This window comes from Fukomys damarensis, unplaced genomic scaffold (assembly GCF_012274545.1).
Source record: "Fukomys damarensis isolate Sample0158 unplaced genomic scaffold, DMR_v1.0_HiC HiC_scaffold_12, whole genome shotgun sequence".
In the NCBI taxonomy this organism is placed as follows: Eukaryota; Metazoa; Chordata; class Mammalia; order Rodentia; family Bathyergidae; genus Fukomys; species Fukomys damarensis.
The window spans coordinates 28,959,876-28,972,311 of NW_022900924.1; the positions used below are offsets into that span (position 1 = coordinate 28,959,876).

At 34.6% G+C, this 12,436-nt stretch overlaps 2 protein-coding genes across 2 annotated transcripts in view; both read right to left on the minus strand.

Annotated features, from left to right (window-relative positions):
* The window catches only part of Serpini2 (serpin family I member 2), a 64,204-nt gene that overhangs the window by 46,265 nt on the left and 5,503 nt on the right, over positions 1–12,436 (minus strand). The gene's annotated exons all lie outside the window — the stretch shown is intronic.
* The window catches only part of Wdr49 (WD repeat domain 49), a 137,298-nt gene continuing 125,854 nt past the window's right edge, over positions 993–12,436 (minus strand). Inside the window, exon 19 of the mRNA XM_033762513.1 lies at positions 993–1,307. Coding sequence (XP_033618404.1) covers positions 1,177–1,307 — 131 coding nt within the window. The 3' untranslated portion in view covers positions 993–1,176. The remainder of the gene's footprint in view (positions 1,308–12,436) is intronic.

Below are 12,436 nucleotides of genomic sequence, written 5' to 3' on the forward strand. Positions count from 1 at the left end.
AAAAAAAAAAAAAAAAAAAAAAGAGATGTAACTAATATGATTATTGTAAGCTTGAAATGCATTGAACTTTCACAGTCATTATGCAAAGTGAGTCCCCTTATATTGTCATTTAATTTACCAACACATGCTGTTGCAAAATTCTTCTTCAAATACAAATATTTTAAAGGACTCCTTAAATGTAAGTGTATTCTAAGTAACCAAAGTTATGTAAATACATCTGTTAATAATTTCTATAAGACACAATCAAAAACAGGATTAGAATACTAATTTCCTAGATTTCAGAACCAAGTGTTTCCTTCTTGGCCATCGAAGCAGAGCGAGTCCTTTATTTAATGCTCCACCCTTCCACTTTTCCAAGGTCATTATCTCTTGGGCTGTGCTCTACTCTTCTATTCCAAAGTGCAGTACAACAAAGTTTAGAAGTAAATAACATGCAGTAATTTATCCACAAGTATATGAAAAATTGAATACAAGTTCATAAACACTGATAACATTAATTTGATCAGTACACATTGTATACATATGTTGAAACATCACACTGTAGCCCATAAATATGTATAATCATTTCATGATCAAACATTTGTTAAATATTTAAACAGATAAGAATGCTAAGAACTCTGATTTTATCATTATACACTAAGGATATGTATCGAATTATCACATTTTACACCAAAAACTTGTACAATTAAATAAAATATACTTTAAAAGAAATATTAGGAAAGACTGTTATTGACAAAGTTTAATTGCTATTATCTGAATCATTGAAAAAATAAAGACAATGTAAAGTAGTGGGAACAAGTTTTTATTCAAATTTGTAGATTTCATTGTGTCGGTATTTTAATGTAGTTTTATAATAAAAAGTGACAAAAATTTTTATCAATAGAAGTTATTAAAAGAAAACTAGTTAGAATAGTTTGTCCTAATTTGTAATATTTTCTATGAAAGCATTTCAGAGAAGAAAATACCAATTGAAATTCCCCTTCTTGACTCCAATCTTTTAATATTTAGAATACAGAGAAATTGAAAATGATTAATAAAAGCGACAAATAAAACATCATCTGCAGATAAAATTTTCAGTTCAAATTAGAATAAAAGAAAACAGCATAATTCCTGATTCTTTACTGGCATTTTATATAAGTACTACATGTGACAATGAAATATTTATTTTTCTTTCAATTATAATTGCTTCTTATTTCTTTTTATCTTCACTTCACAAGTTATTTCTTGACATAATTGCTTGGCTTTTCTTTCTCGATCCAGAATTTCTTTGGGGAACAGATTTTTCTCATCAAATACAGCTTTCAAAGCTACAAAATGATGAAGAAAATGATGTGTGAATTCCATTGGGTAAGAAACCCAATTAAATGAAATAGTGGGGAGAAAATTCTCAAGTTTTGTTTTTCTAAAAAATTATACATTTCTCAAACCAAGAGTGTACTTGGGGAGATTTTTCTCTAAACTTCTACTGTTGATCCTACATTGATTTAAGTGAAAAGTAAATTTTAAACACAATTTTTCTATTAATGCATTTATATCATAACAGAGATCTGCTGTGTAAGGGTAAATAATTGAGGAAGTTTGCAATTTCCATTTTTGTTTTTCAATCTACTTAACAGCTATCAAGGACTTGTAAAAGCTAAGAGCAAATTATTCTGTATGAAATAAGACAATTAAAATGATCAAAACACAGTTTGCCTGTCTGCATGACTAAACACATGCATCTGCAATCACATTCCTGTGAGACTGGTCTGCACAGATCTGTGGCTTCAGAAAAAAAAAAAGAAAGAGAACCAAATTATCCCGATGAATGGTTATATTGTGCATCCGTGAGAACTGAGAGGAAATTGTACCACACATTTAGAAAAATAATTTTAGCCTTTTGTGTAATTTTATCATTTCAGTGAATGCTCACTGAACATACATTATACACAATGTTCTGTGCTCAAGCATAAATGAGGCACAAATATGACTAAGTCATAGGCTTGGCTCCAACTGGTAGAAAGGAGAAGCAGTACTCGGGATGTCAAATAACATACGTAATGAGACTCCATGCAATGATGATACAGGCATTGTAAATTATGCACAGAAACATAAAAATGATTGAAAAGCCCATAGAGTCAGGGGAAAAGCACGAAGAATGGGTGCTATGTGATGTAGGTCTTGACATTCAGACTGGATTTTAACTGATAACATCACACACGGAGTTGAGAGAGGATTGACAAATGGGAACAGAAATGTCAAGCGAGAGAATGAAGCGAATAAAAGTGTGGAGAAATAGGAGCTACTATTGAGGTGACTGAATTACTGAATGCAATTTAACTGAAGCTTAAAATATAAGAATAAAGTGAAATGAAGTTGTGAGAGCTGGACTAAGGAGCACTTTAAGTAACAAAGGAACATACAAAAATAAGTAGACATTTAAGGTAAAAACTTTATAATATAGTGGCCTCGTTATAAGGATTAAAAAACAAAACAAAACTCTCCACTTCTAGCACACATATGGGTGTGTGTCAGTATCCGTCCTGTCGTTTCCTGGCAATTATACAAAACAGCAGGAAAATGAGGAAAAACAACTCAGCGAGTAAATTCACCTTTTAAAAAAATTCGGAGAGATGTAATGAACAGCTTAGGAAGAACAGCCAAAAACTCAAAATGGGCAAAGCATAACATAACGGAGAGTATGAGAGGTCAAGAAGCAAGCATCTCAGAGAGTTTCGGCAAGAGGGCATTCCCTGAAAATGAGGGGCTCACTCTTCATTTTCACCTGGGGTGCTAAGGAGAAAATAGGCTGCAAGCAGCGGTATCCCGATCTGGCTTTGCTCAGAGAAACAGACAAGGCAGGACTACCTGAAATTCACTCACACCAGTCATATTTTTTCTAAAAGCATGAGTCATAAAATGCAAGACCTCCCTAATCCCCACCCCAGTCTCTCACCCAGGGACATGCTGCCTCCTTGGCATCTACAAAAATCCAACCTGCTAAAGTAGATTAATTTTAAAAGAAAATAATTAATTAGCAGAGTATGGACACAAAGTATAAAAAACAAGAAAAAGCAAATCAAATTGAAAAAAAATAAAATAAACAGAACACCATCAGAAAATAATGTAGCTGTTGCACAAGAACATTTTTAGTAAGCATTTTGACAAAACTTAAATTTAAAAAATATTAAGAAGCAAGTGTGTTTGTGAAAGATGAGCAAAAGTGAAAGAAGTTAGGAAAAAGAGGCATTGAAAAGTAATTAAATGTGAACTGGAAGGTAAATAAAGGAAAACTAAAACAAAATAGAATCAGAATGGAGAATAGGACAAGTGGAAACATAGTAGGAAATACAGAACTAGAAATGAGAAAAACAAGTATAATATATGACAATTTTATAAAAGAATAACTCAGAAAAAAAAACAGCTATCAAAGACAGTGAAAAAATAGGTTCAAAAAACTCTATAGCTAAAGTAAATCCTTAAGAAAGCAAACCAAAATTTCATCATTTAAAAAAGACTTTCCTCAAATAAAAGACAACCTGATGTAAACAACAAAAGAACACAACGTATTCCAGTAATGATGGAGTCAGAATACTCAAAATCACAACACAGCACACTAGTTATTAGATTTTAACAAAAAAAAGAGAGGTTTGTCAAATAGACAAAATGAGCAAGTCAAAAAAGGAAAACAATCTATCTTGAATTAATGTGTCTTCATAGAAATTATCAAAATCAGAAGATAACAGATTAGCACCTATAAAATAATCAAGGGAAGAATATTATATACATTCAAATCTGCTCTTCAAATCTAAAACTTATAGATGAGTTCAATATGTAATAAATTCACAGATTATTGTTCTTGAGTCTTTTCTGAGGAAACTATGATAACACACACTGAGATATGACAAGAAAACTCTAAAATATCCAGGTGGTGGTATGCACACAATGATTTCAATGTGATATTAAAACAATGTTAACCATATGCCTGAATGTGTAGAAATGACACATTAAAAATTGGCAGGATGAGGAAGAAAGAATCCCTGTTCATGACAGATAACAAGACTACACTCAACATTGATAGTGAATAGATGTGTAAGTAAATTTATAAATTAAAAATAAGCCCACAGAAGATCATATTGTTGAATAAAATTATGTGGAAGAGGATAGAAAAGGAAAAAAAGAAATATATTCATTCTAGTATCATTCAACATGAATCTGAACTGGCATAAAGAACTGTGAAATATAAAACTAAATGTCTGACATATCAGTAAATACAAATGTGCTTAATATCCCAATCTTTATTGTTGCTTTTTATTTTTTGTTTGTTTGTTTGTTTCTTTTGGGGTTTTTTGGTACTGGAGATCGAACTCAGGCCCTTGTGCTTGCAAGGCAGGCAGCAGAACCACTGAGCCAAATCCCCGGCCTGCCAATCTTTTAAAATAATTTTAATTACATCAAAAGATAAGCTCTTCATCAAAAATTAAGTAATTTAAGAATTTTTGAGGATCTGGGTGTGGTGGCACACACCTGTAATCCCAGCACTCAGGAGGCTGAGGCAGGAGTATTGCAGCAAGTTTGAGGATAGCTTGGAGCACATAGTGAGTTCAGGGCCAACCTGAACTACAGAGCAAGACCCTATCTTAAAGAAAAAAAAAAAAGTTTTTTTTTGAGGAAAGGATAAGAAAGGTATACCAAATAAAAGGCAAAAGAAAAAGGGGTCAAAAATTTAAAGTCAGAAATGTATGCAAAACCACAAAATGATACACAGAAAGTCAAGGCTGCCAGAAATTAATGAGAATGGGAACTGGACAATTTATCATGAGAGAAAAAGAAATGTCTCACTATTTTATAAGTTCTAGTATTTTGACTATGTAAAAATGTTTTCTTTTATAGCAATAAGATAGCAATGAATAAAATTGCAGCTAGTCTTAAACAAAGCAACAAATGAATGATGCTTCCCTTTGCCTCATGCCACTACTATGAGAATGTGAATCTGTACAGCAGCGCTGATTCTGTCCTGCAGGACTGCAGACAAGTACTTCAGAATTACAAAGAATTCAGAATCCTCAGAACTCTCCTTACACATTCAGTAGAAGTCAGGATGTTGCTTCTGAAAGAAACTGTGTTGTTTGTTGAGATTTGTCTCTCTACTAGATAAATTTTCGTTGGTATGGATTTGGTTTGGGGACAGTTAAACCAAAAACTAGCTAATAATTCCTTATACATTTTAAGAGCAGCATTGGTGACTGTTGTATTTTAGTTTGTTAAAGAAATGCTCAAAATTCAAATGCAAGGGGAATCCCTTGATCCTCCGCTTAAACCTTACAACTTTGGTAGTTTTCTTTAACAAAAAGAACATAAAATTCCAAAAACTAAAGTTTTTATAAAAGTTATCTTTTTGATTAGAAAATAAATGTCAACAAATTACTAGACCTTTGTAGAGCTGAATCATTTCCTCCTGAAATCTTTATTTAAAAATGTGACTGAAATGCTCACCTGAAAATTATTTCTGCTTGTAAACTAACGCCCCTCTTCATTGAGCGCATGCTCAAATGCTCCAAGACTCCTAACACTCAAAAGGGATTTTATAAATGAGATCATAAAACTGAACTCTCAGGATGGGGTTGTAGCTCAGTGGTAGAGGGATTGCCCAGCATGTACAAGACCCTAGACTTGATTCCCAACATCAAAAGACAAACAAACAAAAATCTTTCCATTGACTTTATTTTTAAATCTCCTTTCTGTGACAAAAATGATGTCATTAAGCTATCACTTTCCAAATGGATAATGGTTATCAATTACTCTCATTATTTCTAATAATGACATCTTTATTTGTAATAACGACATAATTATTTGTAATAATTCTAGGTTAACAGCACAGTGATGTCAGCTAGTGATGTTAATGAGTCTGCAATGGATAATAATACTTGTAAGATATATTCAATTTTGATTAAAAATAATGTCTTTAATATTGCTGTGATTATTTTTTTGATATATTGAGTTGACTAGGCTAACATCTCCAGTCATTCAATCATTAATCTAAATGCTGCTCTTAGGGTATTTTGCAGATGTATTGATAGTTCCTAATTAACACTTTTTTTCCTTAAATTCTTTTATTGATACATTTTAGGTATACAACACATTTACATTTATCATTGGGAACTTGGACCTTTACATGATGTATCTTGCCCTGAATAATCTGGGTGAGACACTTGAATAGTTAGAAAATTGTAAAACAAAAGTTGAGCTTCCCTAAGAAGGAGAAGAAAATTCACCCCTGGAAAATAGCTTCTACCTGTGTCTGACTTGCCCATCTTCCTTTTCAGGGAGCCCTAGACATTTTCACTTTCTAAGCCCAGTGTAAGGATCCAGTAAGTCAGTTCCTTGTAATAAATTTACCCATGTAACAAACCTCAGAATTCTAAATCCTGCTGCTCCAACATCCCTGGTTGAACCATCCTTGATGTAAGGAAATTGCATCAGAAATAAACTGTTTATGTGGAATAATCACAAGAGGGAATGTGTTCTTAGGAGACTAGACTGACTTGTCACGTGGTTACAGTCTGTTACATAGATTATGAATTTAAAAAAATACACAGTGTTCAATTAGAGAAGGGTTAGTAGTAGCCATTGTAGATGATTTCTTTTCATTACACCTCCCTTCCTACCTTCTAATGCCTCCCTTCATGCTTAGAATTTGCCAAAGTCCCTGAACAGGCAGCATGGCCCCATGACCAATTTTGTCTCATAGCAATTTTTCTCTTCACTCTACCCCAACAACAGTGACCTTCTTTCTGTCTCTGGAACTTGCACATTTTGTTCACACTTGAGTGGCTTCATATTTCTGTTCCTTATGCCTGGAACATTCTGCCCAAGTATTTGTGGGACTTTATCTATTGTAATTCAGCTTAAATGTCAGAGAGACTTTGGTTAATAGTATCATACCCTACTAGATTATCATGCTTGATTTTCTACATAGCTCTTAATAATATATACCCAAACTTTTCTTTGCTTACTTATTTTAAAAAACCTGTCTTCTCTTATACACCACATACCCTAGTGCCCAGCACTCTGTTTCATTCATAGAAAGAACAAAAAATATACTAACAATATATATGTGTGTGTGTGTGTGTGTATATATATACCCTACTAGATTATCATGCTTGATTTTCTACATAGCTCTTAATAATATATACCCAAACTTTTCTTTGCTTACTTATTTTAAAAAACCTGTCTTCTCTTATACACCACATACCCTAGTGCCCAGCACTCTGTTTCATTCATAGAAAGAACAAAAAATATACTAACAATATATATGTGTGTGTGTGTGTGTGTATATATATACATTCCTAAGATGTGAAGGTCTATAATAATGATAAAATCTTCACGCCATAGATCCATATATCTAGTCATTCAACCACAACACTAGCTCTTAAAAACCAACATCTAGTGTTGTCCGTAACTGTTTACGTTCACTATCCTACCTGAGAAAATTGGACATTTATGTACTCATTACTTCACTTTCTACTGGCTGGATGGCCAGGTTTGTTATAATAATCTAAAAGTGTTTTTATAAGCAATGAAAATAAAGGATGTGGTGGTCATGAAGTTATCCAAGACATTTTCACTTAAATAGAATGATTCAGTGATTTAAACATAAAAGTGTTGGTCTATCTGTTGCCTTCTGGTTCTTCCCTTGCCCACTAATTGGAGGCTAATTCTATCAGATGAACCATAAAGGCAAAACTCACAAATATTCTGGCAACAAGGGGATTAGAGGCGAAATAAACAGAGCATGCAATAACCAACTGCCGTGAGTCTGATTTTAAAGTATTCTGAGAACCTTCCTAAGTCACAGTCTCTCTCATGTTCTAAGGTCTCTAGACAATTCCTTATGAGTACAACTTTAGCACACCGAAGGTGTTAGATTACAAAGTCTGACTCAGTGGATGTGGGGTGGAGCCTGATCCACTTTTTTACCTGCTTCCAGGAAACATCCATGCTATCATCCAGGGTCCTCATGTTGATGTCAAGATAGTTCTACACCTACCTTCTAGAACAGGACTATCAGACTATCATTCAATTTCAGCTACTAGTGGATAACAACCAGATCAAAGAAACAGGCTGGTGACAGAGTGATGATGTCACAAAATGACAGTTTTCACATGGCTCTAAAATAATGTTTGCTTGAGACTTGTTCAAACTTTAAATATGCTTTTCTCATATTGATTATTTTTATTTGCAGATCCCACATTGTGTGTATGTGTGTATGAATTTCAAGATGTTTTAGCATTATAGGGACAAAAACGTGGAATAATATGAAGGTTGTATACTTGTGAAATATTTCCTAGTTTTTGCTCAGTCTGGATATTTAAAATTTTCTGGGGAGTAAGTCAATATGTACCAATTTCTCATATTCTTCAGATAAATACATGTATAAATGCTTTCTTTGTATATTTTAATTATTTGTTCAAGAAAGAACTTTAACATAATATTAAAGATTAGTTTTCTGTATTGGTACCAGATTTAAAAATATATTCTAAAGCAAAGATACATGAAACCAAATTTTACTAAAAGCCTATGAATACATTTTTTATCTGTAGTTTAAGAGCTACAGTGAAAAAACTTTTTGATTCCATGGAAATCTATGTGTTGTCTCTCACAAGTCCTTCTAGGTTGTCAAATTCTTCTGTGTTCAGTGTTTTTTTAAACAATTTTCCACTTTTTACAAATTCCAGGGACTATGGCTTAGCATTATCCTACAAAAGCCCACAGGTGAAAAGCTGGCTTCCAGGCTCTAGCCCTTTTGGGAGGTGTTGCAAGCTTTAAGAGGTGAGGCCTCATGGACATTAGGTCATTAGTAGTGTGCCCTTGAAAGACACGTGAGGAGCCCACCTTTTCCTCTCTCTCTCTCTCTCTCTCTCTCTCCCTCCTTCTCCCCCCATCTTTCTCCCTCTCTCTCTCTGATTTCCTTCAGGTATTTGTCACAATGTGAGAAACCTGACTGATGGATTATGCAAATTCTGTCTTGTCTGGTAGAAATTTAATTGATTCCATCAACTCCTCAGAAATACCCCCTTAGGGGTTGTGTAAATTGGACTGGAGCCTGTTGCACCACACAAATATCAAACATTGCCAAATTTTCGGTTCTTCTAGTTTCCTTCCATATCTGGCTACTACCCTTCAAACTAACTGTTCCAATTGTTCTTCCTCCCACCTGGCAGTATCACCCAGGACTACTACCTAACAGCCCCAATCCCTACCCAGACTCTAGATTGCCTAGCAACCATCTCTTTATATCCCTAGACCTTCGAGCATCTAAAACTACCACCTAAAAATCTATGGTTCAACTGGCTTTGCAGGAGTGGTGTCAACAAGAATCCCTGAAGGACTATTTGTGAAAATGGCTTCACCTCCACCCAGGACATTTATGATTCTGGATTACTCAGTGATTAGTGATATTCATATATACTGAACAAAGTGGTAGCTACTGACAATGTTGAAGTTTATTTGAATCCTGTGCTCCTGGGAAGAAGGGATGCTTAAGAAATCCATCCCTGCAATTCATTCATATTCCATAAGCAGTTCATTGCAAATGACCCCTCTGCTCACATATTCTGAGATTAAAAAAAAAAAACTTCCTTGGCCTTCCTCATGGTTCCCAAAAGACTCATAGATGATTTGACTTCTTCGTTTACTTCCATTTGTAGAAGTCTCAAACCTACTTCCCTTTGACTGAGAAGTTCCTCTTTAATGATTTGACTTGCTATTAATATAATCTAGACAAAACCATCTCTTTACTTGTTCCAAGTATATTGTCATAGGTAGCAAACAACAACAAATAAAATTTTCCTGGGATACCACTAATACTGCATTTACTCTACACTGAAAATTGTAAAAACTTCATAGATACATTGTGAATGGCTTCTGGGGGATCTGTTGGCAAAATGTGACCCAAAGCCAGTTCTAAGTACTTTTCAGTTTTTTAAATAAGGCGTATCAAAGCAGGGATTCAAGTTGTTTGGAAACCCACTGGGAACAAGTTGGAAGCTAAAGAGACTGTGCAAAGGATGTTTCAAGTTGAAAGGGAAAGAAAAAGAATACAAAAAGACATTAAAAACCCAGTAGGTAAGAATAAAATTCACCTGGGGATTATGAAGTGTTTGAAAAGTGTCCCAAGTTCCAAGGTAATAGTTGAGAACACTGAAAGTAAATCTGGAAAAATGCTTCTCTTTGTACAATTGCCAAATAACCTTCTCCACACTGTAATTATGGAGATTGCAGGAATGTGGATAAAATAGAGTACAAAAGCTGAAGGTAGACTGTAATGATAGCTGGAGGGGGACTCTTGGTAATTGAGATCTTTTATGTGCTCTTTCATAATGATTTTTAAATTCTGCAGTATCCTCCTGAAAAGGACATGAACAATTTTACATGAAAGCGATAAAAATAGATAATAGTATAGTAAAATACCTGTTTTAGAGATAAGCACAGGATAGGATGCCTAGGAAATATAATTTGAATACCATTAGAACAGGCAAACTAGATTCCAGTAGAAATACTAAAACAAGGGCACTCGGGTCTATCTTCCCATATTTTTATCCAGACCCACCTTCAGTATTTATGTGAAACCTGTGTAAGTTATTTAAACCCATCATGCCACAATCCTTCATATAGAAAACTGGACAGTCATAATACCTTTGTCATAGATCTATTTCATAAAATAAGAACATAAAATATTAATGTATTACAAAAATAACATGACATATAAGGTGACCCAGTCAGCAAGTAGTAGGGCTTTGGTTTGAAGCCTGTTATACACTTGAAATTTCACCTTTATACTTTTATAACTTGCATGTTTCATTCCTTTCATAAATGGCAATTTGTCAAAAAGAAAACCATTACTGTGATTCCAAAGATCACAAAATGAAGTAAAATGACCTTCAATGAAAAAAAAAGAAAGAAAGCATGAAGAAGATAAAGTGAGAATATGCCAGTTATCAATGCATTGCTTCAGCAACAAAAGCACTCTCTAATGCCTGATCTGTGGTAATGCAATAAAGTGTTTATAATTTTCCCTTTGCAATCTGGCATGCCATGCCCTTTAGCTAGAAGGCACTGCAAGAGAAATGGATTTCTCTGCCCATCCAGCGGGCTCTTCTCCTCAGCCTCCTAGAATGCAGTCCCTACCACACTAGATGCCAGTAGCACCGATCTCTTCTTGGGCTTCTCCAGCTCCAGGTACCTGCCATACGGGTTCTCTACAGCCCAGAGCCAACAGCTTTCTCTGGAAGCTAAGTGCCGCCTCTCCGGCCCTGCTCATCACTAACTTTCTATAATCATATCCCCAAAGTCAAGTAGAGAAGCACCTGTGACCCCTCCCTGTGAGCAGCCAGCCTCAGCTGCTCCCCCTTTGTGGCTCTGTAGTGAGACCTTACAGAAAGCACTTCCCAGAGGTTGATGGTGATGGTCAGTTCTACCAAATTTTCACCTGCTCCAGTCTTAGTCATGGAGTGAGTGGGCTTCTTCCATGGTCACCCTGTTCTGTGCCTGGACAGTAGTAAAGGCTGCTCTGTAGATTTCCCATTTCTATATTATTTAGAGTTACTACTTCTTTCTGGTCAATTTTCTGTACTTACTATATGCCATATCTAAAATCATAAGTAAATGTTGAACTTAAAATTCTTCCATTACAATCTTTTCTTGCCTTCAGAATATAGCTAGTTTCTTTGATCAGTGTTAGCTTTTCTCAGTAGACGTCCCAAAGTCACCCTCTTCTCAACAAATCTTGTAAACTGACCTCATATCTTAACTTTATACCACCTTCTTCTACATTTCCTTTCTCAATGACAGTCTCATTTTTGGTATACAATCATCAAATCTGAAAGCCTAAAATTTATTCATCTATGATCAGGGCTCACACTTGTTTCAATTCAATATTCTTAAAACTTCTCAAATGAGGACTGGGGATTTAGTTCAGTGGTTCTGCCTCCTGCCTCACAGGCACAAGGACTAGAGTTCAGTCCCTGGTACCAAAAACAAAACAGAACTTCTCAAATTAGTTACTTTCTAAATTCCTTTTGTCTAAAAAAAAAAAAATGAATAAGCAAGTCATGGTGCTCTAATAAACGCACACAACTCCAAAGGGAGGCATTATTATGTTAATATCATGCATGAGAACACTTAGAGAAGACAAATTCATTTATTCTGACTAAATGATAATTGAAAAGCTGCTGACTACTGCAAGATCCCAGGACTATAACATGCTTCCTTTAGTCCAGCCCATTACAACATATACACCACACACTTTCCGTAAAGTTTTCTAAAATATAAATGTCATTTTCCTGTTTCAAACATTTTGACAGGAGTTTTGTTTATGGATAGGATCTGATAGGTAATAACAACAACCATTCCACTCTCACTGCACCAGATGAGCCAAAAAAAAAAAAAAAAAAAA